Here is a 14736-nt window from a genome sequence, read left to right as displayed (position 1 = left end):
TAATATGGTTAAAAATAACGTACAGAAAATACATACAGAACATATGATAGCTTACAACTCGCAAAACTCCCTGTAACAGGAGTTGATGGCATCAGTAAAATCAACAAATACAGGCTAAAAATACCGTTTTTCTCACCTGCAAACGCAGCAGACTGGCCGCCATTATGGCTCTGAATTGCACACGAAAATAGTGAAAGGGCGATCCCAGTAAGATCCAAAATGGCGCCTTTTCCCCTTTAAACAAGAAACCAATCGAATTCATGGAAGTTATTTTCTATCCAATCAAAATCCACTTGGGGGGCGGGACACCCGCTACTGGGTGGATCTGTTTTGGGGTGTTGTGAATTCGTGTAGTCAAGAAATCTTGAGTGGGAGTTGTCAGACCGATTTGTTGTGCGTTTTGTCCGTTGATTGGCACCGATTTCCAACGCGCCAGCTGCAGACATGCCCGGGATAGAGAAGCTGCCGATAGAGGAGACGCTGGAGGACAGTCCGCAGGTAACATATCTCTTCACTGGAGGCTTCAGCTAGCTTGCTAACGTTAGCTACTTATCCGGCTAGGCTAACTGTCTTTGTAGGCTCAGTGTTTGCCAACAACCAGCGAAGAGATGCCGCTAACGGCCCGGCTAACCAAAGCTGTCAACCGGACAGATTAAATGGGAAACGCCAGCTGTGCATCGGCGTTAAAATGACCTCAGCTGGAGGAGGTGTCAGTCAAGATACGAAGTCAAAATGTCAAAAATCATTCAATGTTGGTTTGCACTGAAATGAGCTCGTTAAATGTGTATTTAGCTACTTCCTTAGCCTTTAAGCTAAAGTGTTTCCCCTCTTTCCAGTGATAACTGTTTATTCCTTGGCCAAACAGCAGTGTCACCCTGCTGCTGTCTGTTATTGTTAGTATGTCACACAGAGCCGCAAGAAGCTGCTGCTGCAACTGCAGCTGCTGGTGATGCACTGCTCCAGATGACTTGAGACACACCACAATTAGTGCAGCAAATCCAGGACAGAACACCTGCTGTGACATCACTGATCAGGGTGTGGCCAGAGTGTGATACACCTGACAGGTTCAGTCTGTAAATATACTGTGGGATGTTTGGATGTTTTAGTTCAGTTAATGTGCCATGAGTTTTATCAGGCACTTCAGGGACCTGTATTATACGGGCAATGATTTGTCAAGTATTAGATTAGAAGATTGCCAGAAGATTTATCAGAAATAATTTTAATTTTAAGTGACTGAATTTTTAGGTATTTTTCAAGCAAAAGTGTCAAACATTCCCTTGTTTCAGTGTGTCATATGTGAGGATTTTATATTGGTGAATCTGGATGAAAAAGGTTAACAAGCTTAGTTAATTCTGGGTTTTCTTATCTAGCTGTGACCATTCAAGTAAAACAGCCGTACTTTGAAACTACATGTAACATCATCAGAACTGTGAGAGTGACAGGAGTAATATGAGGAAACATTGAGGGAAAGTTGATCATTGCAGTTTCAAAATGCGATTTCCAGCATGGTAAAATATATACAATTTAACCAGACTAAAAGAATGTGAATTAGCTACGCAAATTTGTCTTTGTGATACAAGCTGCAGTAGTGTAATGTCTATGTAATTATTGTAAGTCCTGGTGCCGCTTGACCATTTATAAATTGGTAGACACACGTCAAAATTCAGAGTCGTACAGTTGGATGCAATTTTTTTTTTATGTGTGACTTTTACATACAACTGTATTTATTTTAATCTCTCACAATGACATTAGTTGAGATAGACAATGACAGATGAGCTTGCTGGCTGGCTAAAGGCTAAATAATGCTGTTGGGACACACCTTGATAACAGTACTGTACTGTAGGGACAGATCGCAGGTGTGGATTTACATAGATAGACATGGGTTTGGTTTTTGGCAGTCACACAAGGGATCATTTGGGGCCATAACTAACACTGTTATTCACCACTTCTATTGTGTGTTTTGTATACAGACCCGCTCTCTGCTGGGAGTGTTTGAGGAGGACACTGCAGCGATCTCCAACTACTGTACACAGCTCTATCAGGCCATGCATAGGATTTATGATGCACAGGTACACGCTCACACACATGATTGACAGTTATACTGCCACTGGCGTTGCAGCTGCAGGCCAGAACACACAGCAACATTAATACGTGGCTGCTGATTAAATAATGTGTCTCCAGCTGCTCAGTGCTGTTTCTGCTGTTTTGTTTTGTTTTTTCAGAATGAGCTCAGTGCTGCAACACACCTGACCTCCAGGCTGCTGAAAGAGTACGACAAACAGGTGGGCCACTTCATACCAGCCACCACCCCAAAGACACTAGCCACTGCGCTACAACACTAGACACGAGCCTTACAGTAGACCTCACTGGCCTTTCAACACTATCCATCAGGCTTATGACCCTAGCCGTTAGCCTCACGTCCCTAGCCAGAGGCCATTAACCACAGTTTTATAACACCAGCCCTAAATTTCTAATACTACCCATGAACCTTATCACACCACCTATCAGTCTTATAATTAACCAAAGCCTTATAAAGTAGCCACCGGCTTTATAACATTAGCTAGCAGCCATATCACACTAGCACCATCCCTAAAACAGAAGCCACAAATGTTAAAATGCTAAACACTAGCCTTTTAACACTAGCCATTAGCCTTATAATACTAGCCACTGGCTTTGATGCTTACTTCACACACTTGTGTCTTATCTACAGCTCTGGTTATGTTTTACACTGTTGATTTTTACAGCTAGCAGCTAGGAGCATTTTGTCCCATCTGCCTGACTAAACACTTTAGTCCAAAACAAGACCTCTTGACATTTTTGTAAATATCTCATGACCCCTGACCTTTCCATTAGAGACAACTACAGGTCAACATTTAACTAACATTTATTTTTTGATGATGAGGTGTTTTGCTCCCAGGAATTGACAGATTCATATGCTGTGCGTTTGATGCATTTTCCTCTCAGGAATCATTCTAATCCATTCCTCCATGTCGTTGCTGCTGTTGTCTGCAGCGTTTTCCTCTAGGGGGCGATGATGAGGTGATGAGCTCCACTCTGCAGCAGTTTGCAAAAGTCATTGATGAGGTGAGAGAGAACACAAACACACCAGAGCTCGATATTTCGTCTGACAAGTTTGTTTTATCCTTCTGGATGTGCTGCACAAGAAGTTTTTATCTGATATGATATGACATCAGAATCGATTTACTGTTAATATCTGTGAGATGGAGAATAAGACGCTGTGTTCATCTTCAAACTGTGGTGGTTCCACTGGTTTCTCTCTCTCTTTCTAGTTGAGTTCCTGCCATGCTGTCTTGTCCACCCAACTTGCAGACGCCATGATGTTTCCCATCACTCAGTTTAAAGAAAGAGAGCTGAAGGGTAGGAAACCACACTCAAACTAAAAAAGAACTACATGGACAAGGGCTACGTGGACAGCTAACCGTCAAATGTGATAGTTGAACATGTGATTCAACAAGATTTTCCAACAGATTTTGGAACCTGGCTGCAGGGATTTCCAGACAAAAAGTACACTTGTACCAGTATGTGGTGCTCACATAAACAGGAAAGGTAAAAATATCCCTTGCATTCTAACTTGCAGTTCTTTTTGTTTCCCTCCAGAGATCCTCACTCTGAAAGAAGTCTTCCAGATAGCCAGTGATGGTAAGTTAGCACCACTGGTTAGGGGCTGCAATTCATTTTCTATATCAGTTTATCAATTTCTTTCTTTGGAATAAATGTTCATCACAAGTTCCTGAGCATCTTCTAATTGAACGATTCTGCGCCCCCTGTCCGTTAGCTACTGTTGCTAACAGATGCTGGCTAGTGTTATGTTTTTCTACTACAATTATGACCTGTCTGAATCTCTATCTCAGCTTTGCTTGAAGCTTTGGTGTGCATATTCTAATATGTCCGCCTGACATCTGCTTGTATGTCTGGTAGAGTTTTTTTTCCACAAAACCAGAGGACAGAATTTTTTTGACTAGATTCAGGCAGTTAAGGACTTTGGAGGCTGAGGATCGCTGCATTTCCTGTTATTAAAAGCTGTTCACTTTGTAATAATCTGGGAAAAGATCTGCAAAATCTCACATTGGTTCTCAAATGTTTGGAATTTTTATGTAATAATTTACTCAAAGCAGTTCATTGATTAACATTTGTCTTGAGCATATTTTCATTACTGTTAATCCATGAGTATGCAGTGTTGTCTGTCCTAATTTGAATGAAGATAATATGAGAATTTCTAGCCACCATCTCTCAGTCACAGTTCGCTCGACACGTCACAATGTAGAGTCACATTTAATCTTTTTGTCAGTCTGACTCCCGTGGCTTCAAACTGCTTCCACGTTCAGTCAGAATCGCTTTGTTACTGAGGTTTATCTGAACTTAAATGAAGATTTCACCTTGTTTTTAATGGTTACAGGCAGAATATTGTTGTCCTCATTACTGCTTTGTCTTCCTCTCTAACTTGTTACTGCTGAAAAAGAAAATATGTTTCATCACCTGAACCATCTCACCTGCCTGTTTGACTGTGTCTGTGTGCAGATCATGACACAGCCATTAATCGATACAGCCGCCTGTCCAAGAAGAGGGACAACGACAAGGTAACCACGTTAGTGACAGCAACGCTCCTCATCAGGTTTATTATTCAGTGCTTTAATACCACAATTTGATGCTAAACTCTGAGGTAATGCTTTCTTGATGAAGTATCCATTCAGTTGCTTGCACACTAATCTCACGTCTTCATGTTCAGCTGACCTGCTGTGCACAATGAGGCAGTTATTAGCAGTTACTTGGATTACAATAATTGGAAATGTAGCAATTGAGCACGGTCGCCATTTTTCCTATAATTTGAAACAAATTACATTAGGCACTTTCTGCAGAAATAATTAGAAAGATATGGACGTAACTTCTGCATTGTCCAGTCTGGTTTTGAGCGTTTTAACCCATTAACGTCTAATTGTACATTTTTATTGTTTAATGCACAGTTTTTAGATCGATCAGATTGATTTCCTTCCAGGCAGCCATTTCAGTTGATTTCTCGGAAATTCTTTATTAGGAGTAACCCTTTGAGTTGTCCCATCTCGTCGGGGTCGAACCATTGTTCAGTTGTATTTTTTGTCATACGTCAGTGAAGTGTTTGTTGTGTGGGGATGCAGCTGCAGCAGGGGAGTGTTTTCAAAGCTCTCCTACAAGGTTCAAGCTTCTCAAACCAGTTATATGCCAATATGAACATATCACAATACGATTATCAGTAATAATATCTATATATAATAATATAGTATCTTTGACTAAAAGATATTACCTTGAATTGTAATACTGAGCAGAGTCTCGTGTGTTGCAGCTGCGGGCCGAGGCAGTGGAGGACGTCTACACCTCTCGCAAGAAACAGCACCAGACCATGATGCACTACTTCTGCTCACTTAACACGCTACAGTACAAGAAGAAAACAGCTCTGCTGGAGCCACTGCTGGGCTACATGCAGGCCCAGGTACACACACACACACACACACACACACACACACACACACACACACACACACACACACACAGAGCAGTGAGTTTTTCATGTGCATCACTGTGACAGCAACAAGAAATAGATGTCACTGTTAACAGAGAGAAACATGAGACTGCTGTGATGTTGAAGTGGAACCTGCTGATGTGTCTGTGTTCGCTCTGTGCAGATCAGTTTCTTTAAGCTGGGGTCAGAAAATCTTACCCAGCAGTGGGAGGACTTCCTGGGAACCATAGGAACCAGCGTCCAGAAGTAAGGACCTTATACCCGCCCCCCTCCTCCCAAAGTGACTCAGATGTTTTAAAGTGCCAGTGGTGTTGAAGAAGCTGCAGATGGATGGAAACATGAGAGTAGTATGAAGGCCTGAGCAGCAAATGTGAATCTAGTGTCTGTGTGTGTGTTTAGTGTCCGTCGGGAGATGGAGGAGGAGGTGGGGCAGATGCAGCAGACCATCCAGCAGATGGAGATATCATGTGACTCGCTGTATGCACCGTGTGACCCTGACCCCGCCCACTCACCTGTCTGTCGCAACCTGACCAGGAAACAGGGCTACCTGTACATCCGCAAGTAAGACACAAACACACACACACACATTTTAATATTTTTATTTATTGTTCACATTAAAGACACTGACTTTCATGTCCTGCACATAGGAGCTGTAAAGGTTTATTCCAGTTTAAGTCTTATTGGTTTTTTCCATCATTTTAGCAGTTACTTGTTTGGAAGAGAACATGAAGGCAAGACAGTAAAATTAATACCTAAACCGTCTGTTGTAAACATCTATCACAGATTCAGTTTGACCCTCCGTACTTCCTGTAGTTGTGTTCATTCAGTTTTCCTGTGCAGTGAGGGATTATCACGACATCTCGGGTGTGGTCTGTTTCAGTTTGAGCTCCAAATAAAGTGATTTAGATTGTCTAGATCAGCGGTCCCCAAACTTTTTTCAGTGGGGGCCACATCAACTTTCCTTTCTGAGGGGCGTCGTGTGGCGTGGTGGGAGGGGGGGGCGCCGGCGGGCCGCCATGGGTCATCTCTCATATGCTGAGGTGCCACACCATTGAGACTAGTGTGAATGTCACAACGGAAAAGTTTGTCCAAAGTCCACAAGTTTGGTGTCTACGGACTCGGCTCGTCACGCTGAGTAACATATGTCAGCCCCAGCCTTCTGAGTCGCTCCCTTCCGAAGGGCCGCCATGGGTCATCTCTCATATGCTGCGGTGCCACACCATTAAGACTAGTGTGAATGTCACAACGGAAAAGTTTGTCCAAAGTCCACAAGTTTGGTGTCTACGGACTCGGCTCTTCACGCTGAGTAACATATGTCAGCCCCAGCCTTCTGAGTCGCTCCCTTCCAAAGGGCCGCCATGGGCGGTCTCTCATATGCTGCCGGGGGACACGGTTAAATTCTGTGTTTTAATAATTTCCAAAAAATTTTCTCGAAAGTCCACAAATTTGGTGTCTACGGACTCAGCTCGTCACGCTGAGTAACATATGTCAGCCCCAGGCTTCTAAGTCGCTCCCTTCGGAAGGGATGCCTCGTTAAACGTCTCCGAGGCCCGCTTGCTGCAACGAAAAATTTTGTCAAAAGTCCACAAATTGGGTGTCTACGGACTCGGCTCGTCACGCTGAGTAACATATGTCAGCCCCAGCCTTCTGAGTCGCTCCCTTCCGAAGGGCCGCCATGGGTCATCTCTCATACGCTGAGGTGCCACACCATTAAGACTAGTGTGAATGTCACAACCCAAAAATTTTCTCGAAAGTCCACAAATTTGGTGTCTACGGACTCGGCTCAGTCCGCTGGTTAAGCGGGGGCAGAGTTTTGAAGACGTTTTTTTTTATATTTTTTTAAGCGAAACCCTGCTACCCGATAATCAATGCTTTCTTCCTGACAAAGGGAAAACTGTCCCAGAGCTGATCGACACAGAATGGAAATGGGACCTCGCTTTATTAACAGAATGTGGTCAGGAAATTTTTAAAACGGCCGCTCAACTTGCAGGCTCCAAAGGCAAGGGAGAAAACTAATCTGACATGTATTCCCACATCAAAGTATTTGAGCCTTAAACTAGCGCTGCTTTATTGGACAGGTGCAAAAACAAGACTTCACCCATCTCCTGCTAACTCGAGCCTCTCAGCTGAGAACCGGACGGTCCCGTTCCCAACCGAGAAAGTGCAAGGATGCACTGGAAACACTGAGGGCGGAGTTCGGTGTGCGGTTCCATGAGCACTTCAATGTCCACGTTAAAGAAATCCGCACATTCCAGAACCTTTTTGCTGCGGACATTAACGAGACACCCTGGCCTTCTCTTCAATTTGAGCTGGCTGAGTTTGCAGACCTGTGATGTGCTGAAAGACGTATTCAGCCCAACAGTCTGATCAAGTACTATGGCTGCCCTCCCAAAATTGAGACCTACCCCAACATAAGAAAGCACGCAAACAAAGAATGTCCACAAGTTTTTGGGAGCACATATATCTGTGAGCAAACTTTTTCACACATGAAGCTGGTAAAAAATCCGACGAGATCAAGTCTCACAGATCAACACCTGCATCAGTCTCTGAGACTGGCTGTAACTGGAATGGAACCTGACCATCGATCCTCCTCACCAGTCAGAAGCAAGCCCACAGCTCAACTGAAAATGGTAAGCCTACTGATTTCAATAGCAATAAATATTAAAAAATGTATTATAGTAAATGCTCTTTTTTTATAGGCAACATGTTCTACTGATTCTGACCACTATTTCTGTTATTAAATATTTATTTCACTACCTGTAAAGACAGAAACGTACTGTTTGTTAACTCAACTGTACCTGTTAAAAATCAACATATCACCTCATATTCTTACTTGAACATTACCATCAGTTTGTGTTGTTATTTTTCTATATAAGATAAATGGAGTATCTGTGGTACTATTCAAATGAACACATGTGAAGGACTTTTTATTAACTTTTTTTTTTTGCAAATTAACAGAGTGGTGGCCAAAGCCAAACGAAGGCAGCTACAACAAAATACATTGTAATCTCCACAATAATACTGGTTGTCACCCTGGCCCATATATCATTTCCCTGTTATAGAAAAGCTAACCCTCGGCCCCCCTTCCTCAGAAAGGAAAAGTTGATGTGGCACCTGAAAAAAGTTTAGGGACCGCTGGTGTGGCACCTCAGCATATGAGAGATGAACCCATGGCGGCCCTTCGGAAGGGAGCGACTCAGAAGGCTGGGGCTGGACATATGTTACTCAGCGGTAACGAGCCGAGTCCGTAGACACCCAATTTGTGGACTTTTGACAAATTTTTTCGTCGCAGCAAGCGGGCCTCGGGACGTTTAACGGAGTCCATCCTTCCGAAAGGGAAGCGACTTAGAAGCCTGGGGCTGACATATGTTTACTCAGCGTGACGAGCCGAGTCCCGTAGACACCAAAAATTTGTGGGACTTTCGAGAAAATTTTTTGGAAATTATTTAAAAAACACAGAATTTAACCTCGTGTCCCGGCAGCATATGAGAGACCGCTCCATGGTGGCCCTTCGGAAGGGAGCGCACTCAGAAGGCTGGGGCTGAGATATGTTACTCAGCGTGACGAGCCGAGTCCGTAGACACCACCAAATTTGTGGACTTTGGACAAACTTTTTCCGTTGTGACATTCACACTAGTCTTTAATGGTGTGGCATCCGCAGCAGCATATGAGAGATGACCCCATGGCGGCCCGCCGGCCCGCTGGCGCCCCGCCTTCCGGCACCAGGCATTGCGCCCAGCAAGCAGAGGCTAGCCGCCCGGCCGCCGCCGGCGCCCCGCCGCCCGCCGGCGCCCGCCCCGCCTGCAAGCACAGGCATTGCGCCTCAGCAAACAGAGCTAGCCCATGACGGCCGAAGTCCGTAGACACCAACCTTGTTGCTTTGGACAAACTTTTTTTCTTTCCGTTGTGACATTCCACAACTAGTCTTAATTGGGTGTGGCACCTCAGCATAGTGAAAGAGATGACTGAGACCATGGCAGCCCGCCGGCCCGCCGGGCCGCCCCCCCGGCCCCGGCACAGGCAATTGCGCCCAGCAAACAGAAGCCAGCCGCCCGGCGGACCCTGCCGCCCTGAATGCCCGTCAGCCTGGGGCTGAATTATGTTACTCAGCGGTGGACGAGCCTGAGCCGTAGATTCAATTTGTGGGACATTTTCGGAAAAATTTTTTTTTTCGTGCAATCAGAGTGGGCCTTGGAAGAACGTTTAAACGGGCATCCCTATCCGAAGGGGCGACTTAAGGAAGCCTGGGGGCTGGACATATGTTACCGGCTCGACGCTGAGTAACATATGGTCAGCCCCAGGCTTCTAGAGTCGCTCTTTGGAACAAGAACTTTTTTCCGTTGTTGACTTCACACTAGTCTTAAATGGTGTGGCACCCTCAGCATATGAAGAGTAGGACCATGGCGGCCCGCCGGCCGCCACCCGCCCCCGGCACAGGCAATTGCGCCCAGTCAATGGCACAGAGCTAAGCTGCCCGGCACCCCCCCGCTCCGCCGTTGGGATGTGACATATGTTTACTGAATCAGCGTGAACGAGCCGAGTCGTAGACAACCAATTTTGGTGGACTTTCGAGAAAAATTTTTTTGGAAAATTAATTAAAACAACAGAATTTAAACTTGATCCCCCGGCAGCATATGAGAGACCCGCCCATGGCGGCCCTTCGGAGAGGGAGCGACTCAGAAGGCTGGGGCTGACATATGTTACTCAGGTGACGAGCCGAGTCCGTAGACACCAAACTTGTGGACTTTGGACAAACTTTTCCTCCGTTGTGACATTCACACTAGTCTTAATGGTGTGGCACCTCAGATATGAGAGATGAACCTTCCTTCGGAAGGGAGGCGACTCAGAGGCTGGGGCTTGAACATATGTTCTACAGCGTGACGAGCCGAGTCCGTAGACACCCAATTTTGTGGACTTTTGACAAAATTTTTCGTTCGCAAGGCAAGCGGCGCCTCGAGACGTTTAAACGGAGGCATCCCTTCGAAGGGAGCGACTTAGAAGCCTGGGGCTGACATATGTTACTCAGCGTGACGAGCCGAGTCCGTAGACACCAAATTTTGTGGACTTTTCGAGAAAATTTTTTGGAAATTATTAAAAACACAGAATTTAAATCGTGTCCCCGGCAGCATATTGAGAGACGCCCATGCGGCCCTTTCGGAAGGGAGCGACTCAGAAGGCTGGGGCTGACATATGTTACTGTCATCAGCGTGACGAGCCGAGTCCGTAGACACCCAAAACTTGTGGACTTTGGACAAACTTTTTCCGTTGTGACATTCACACTAGTCTTAATGGTGTGGACTCAGCATATGAGAGATGACCCATTGGCTGAGGCCCGTGGCGCCGGCCCAAGGCATTGCGCCAGCTTAACAAGGCTAGCTACCGGGCGCCGCGCACCTTACAGCCCTGCACAGCGAAGGGCAGCAAAGACTCCTCCAGGGCTCCCCTGCTGGGTGACATATGTTACTCAGCGTGACGAGCCGAGTCCGTAGACACCAAATTGTGGACTTTCGAAGAGAATTTTTGGAATTATTAAACACAGGATTAAAAAAAAACTTAACCGTGTTCCCGGCACGCATATGAGAGACTGCCATGGCGGCCTTCGGAAGGGAGCGACTCAGAGGCGGGGGCTGACATATGTTACTCTCAGCGTGACGAGCCGAGTCCCGTAGACCACCAAATTTGTGGACTTTTGGCGAAAATTTTTTTTTGGAATTACAGCAGATTAATGGTGTCCCGGCATAAGATATGTAGAGAGGCCCTGGAGGCGGCCCTTCGGAAGGGAGCGACATTTATAAAACCGTGTCCCACCAGCATATGAGAGACCGATTGGCGGCCCTTCGAAGGGAGCGACTTAGAAGCCTGGGGCTGCCATATGTTACTCAGCGTGACGAGCCGAAGTCCTAGACACCAATTTGTGGACTTTCCGAGAAAATTTTTGGGAAATTATTAAAACAGCAGAATTTAAACCCGTGTCCCCCGCAGCATATGAGAGACCCCGCCCATGGCGGCCCTTCGGAAGGGAGCGACTCAAAGGGCTGGGGCTGACATATGTTACTACAGCGTGACGAGCCGAGTCCGTAGACACCAAACTTGTGGACTTTGGACAAACTTTTTCGTTGTGAACTTCACACTAGTCTTATGGTGTGGCACCTCAGCATATGAGAGATGACCCATCCTTCGGAAGGGAGCGACTCAGAAGGCTGGGGCTGACATATGTTATTCAGCGTGACGAGCCGAGTCCGTAGACACCCAATTGGTGGACTTTTGACAAAATTTTTCGTCGCAGCAAGCGGGCCTCGGAACGTTTAACGAGGCATCCCTTCCGAAGGGAGCGACTTAGAAGCCTGGGGCTGACATATGTTACTCAGCGTGACGAGCCGAGTCCGTAGACACCAAATTTGTGGACTTTCGAGAAATTTTTTTGGAAATTATTAAAACACAGAATTTAACCGTTCCCCCGGCAGCATATGAGAGACCGCCCATGCGGCCCTTCGGAAGGGAGCGACTCGAAAGCTGGGGCTGACAATATGTTACTCAGCGTGACGAGCCGAGTCCGTAGACACCAAACTTGTGGACTTTGGACAAACTTTTCCGTTGTGACATTCACACTAGTCTTAATGGTGTGGCACCTCAGCATAATGAGAGATGACCCTTCGAAGGGGCGGACTCGGAGCTCGGAAGGCTTGAGCCGCAGCCAAGCGAGCTAGGCCCCAGTCTCTGGGACGGGATGCCCGCTGGACAAACATTGGACACGGCTAGCTGGCGGCCCGCGCGGAAACACTACCCTGTCCAGGCTTGGGGGCTGACATATGTTACTCAGCGTGACGAGCCGAGTCCGTACACCAAATTTGTTGGACTTTCAAGAAAATTTTTTGGAAATTATTTAAAACACAGAATTTAACGCCGGCCCCCGGCAGCATATGAGAGACCGCGCCATGGCGGCCCTTCGGAAGGGAGCGACTCAGAAGGCTGGGGCTGACATATGTTACTCAGCGTGACGAGCCGAGTCCGTAGACACACCAAAAACTTGTGGACTTTGGACAAACTTTTCCGTTTGGACATTCACACTAGTCTTAATGGTGTGGCACCTCAGCATATGAGGATGACCGGGGGCGACTCAGCCGGCGGTCTCCCCCCGTGACAGGAATTGGCCATGGGCAACTTAGCCGCCATGCTCCCCGTCGGGCAGCCCCCTGGAAACATTGTCGCGCAAAACAGGGCTGCGCCGGCCGACGGCGGCGCCCCCTGAACCACACCTCCGCCACACCCTTTAGGCAAGCTTGGGGCTGACATATGTTATTGCAGCGTGACGAGCCGAGTCCGTAGACCACCAAAATTTTGGTGACTTTCGAGAAAAATTTTTGGGAAATTATTAAAACACAGAATTTAATGTCCGCCCCGGCAAGCATATGAGAGACCGCCCATGGCGGCCTCTTCGAAGGGAGCGACTCAGAAGGCTGGGGCTGACATATGTTACTCGCGTGACGAGCCGAGTCCGTAGACACCAAACTTGTGGACTTTGGACAAACTTTTCCGTTGTGACATTCACATAGTCTTAATGGTGTGGCACCTCAGCATATGAGAGATGACCCTGTGGCTAAGGGAGCGACTCAGAAGGCTGGGGCTGACATATGTTATCTCAGCGTGACGAGCCGAGTCGTAGACACCCAATTTTGGACTTTTGACAAAATTTTTTCGTCGCAGCAAGCGGGCCTCGGAGACGTTTAACGAGGCATCCCTTCCGAAGGGGGAGCGACTTAGAAAGCCTGGGGCTGACATATGTTACTTCAGCGTGACGAGCCGAGTCCGTAGACACAAAATTTGTGGACTTTCGAGAAAATTTTTGGGAAATTATTAAAACACAGAATTTAACCGTGTCCCCCGGCAGCATATTAGAGACCGCCCATGGCGCCCTTTCGGAAGGGAGCGACTCAGAAGGCTGGGGCTGACATATGTTACTCAGCGTGACGAGCCGAGTCCGTAGACACCACAACTTGTGGACTTTGGACAAACTTTTTCCGTTGTGACATTCACACTAGTCTAATGATGTGTGGCACACCTCAGCATATGAGAGATGACCCTCTTCGGAAGGGAGCGACTCAGAAGGCGGGGCTGACATATGTTACTCAGCGTGACGAGCCGAGTCCGTAGACACCCAATTGTGGACTTTTGACAAATATTTTTTCGTCGCAGCAAGGGGGCCTCAGAGACGTTAACGAGCATCCCTTCCGAAGGGAGCGACTTAGAAGCCTGGGGCTGACATATGTTACTCAGCGTGACAGAGCCGAGTCCGTAGACCCAAATTTGTGGACTTTTCGAGAATTTTTTGGGAAATTATTAAACACAGAATTTAACCGTGTCCCGGCAGCATATGAGAGACCGCCCATGGCGGCCCTTCGAAGGGAGCGACTCGAAGGCTGGGGCTGACATATGTACTCGTCTACGCGTGACGACCGAGTCCGTAGACAACCAATTTTGTGACTTTCGAGAAAATTTTTTGGGAAATTATAACACACAGAATTTTAACGTGTCCCACGGCAGCATATGAGAGACCGCCCATGGCGGCCCTTCAGAGGGAGCGACTCAGAAGGCTGGGCTGACTATGTTACTCAGGTGACGAGCCGAGTCCGTAGACACCACACTTGTGGACTTTGGACAAACTTTTCCGTTGTGACATTCACACTAGTCTTAATGGTGTGGCACCTCAGCATATGAGAGATGACCCTTCGTCGAAGGGAGCGACTCAGAAGGCTGGGGCTGACATATGTTATCCAGCGTGACGAGGAGTCCGTAGACACCCAATTTTGTGGACTTTTGACAAAATTTTTCCGTGCAGCAAGCGGCCTCGGAGACGTTTAACGAGGCATCCCTTCCGAAGGGAGCGACTTAGAAGCTGGGGCTGACATATGTTTACTCAGCGTGACGAGCGAGTCCGTAGACACCAAAATTTGTGGACTTTCGAGAAAATTTTTGGAAATTATTAAAACAGAATTTAACCGTGTCCCCGCAGCATATGAGAGACCGCCATGGCGGCCCTTCGGAAGGGAGCGACTCAGAAGGCTGGGGCTGACATATGTTACTCAGCGTGAGAGCCGAGTCCGTAGACACCAAACTTGTGGACTTTGGACAAACTTTTCCGTTGTGACATTCACACTAGTCTTAATGGTGTGGCACCTCAGCATATGAGAGGATGACCTGGGCGGCCCGCCGTCAGGACGGAT

The 14736-nt window shown here is 47.0% G+C and overlaps 1 protein-coding gene across 1 annotated transcript in view; it reads left to right on the top strand.

Moving 5' to 3' along the window:
* The first annotated feature begins 373 nt into the window (after window positions 1-373).
* The window catches only part of appl1 (adaptor protein, phosphotyrosine interacting with PH domain and leucine zipper 1), a 27799-nt gene continuing 13436 nt past the window's right edge, over window positions 374-14736 (top strand). The window contains exons 1-10 of the mRNA XM_022741968.1: window positions 374-498; window positions 1971-2069; window positions 2223-2282; window positions 3013-3084; window positions 3291-3378; window positions 3619-3660; window positions 4540-4598; window positions 5339-5485; window positions 5679-5761; window positions 5915-6076. Of these exons, the coding sequence (XP_022597689.1) occupies window positions 445-498; window positions 1971-2069; window positions 2223-2282; window positions 3013-3084; window positions 3291-3378; window positions 3619-3660; window positions 4540-4598; window positions 5339-5485; window positions 5679-5761; window positions 5915-6076 (866 nt within the window). The 5' untranslated portion in view covers window positions 374-444. The remainder of the gene's footprint in view (window positions 499-1970; window positions 2070-2222; window positions 2283-3012; window positions 3085-3290; window positions 3379-3618; window positions 3661-4539; window positions 4599-5338; window positions 5486-5678; window positions 5762-5914; window positions 6077-14736) is intronic.

This window comes from Seriola dumerili, unplaced genomic scaffold (assembly GCF_002260705.1).
Source record: "Seriola dumerili isolate Sdu_G_001 unplaced genomic scaffold, Sdu_1.0 BDQW01000066.1, whole genome shotgun sequence".
Classification (NCBI taxonomy): Eukaryota; Metazoa; Chordata; class Actinopteri; order Carangiformes; family Carangidae; genus Seriola; species Seriola dumerili.
The sequence above is the reverse complement of the archived record's forward strand: the minus strand, read 5'-3'. Positions and strand labels throughout refer to the sequence as shown.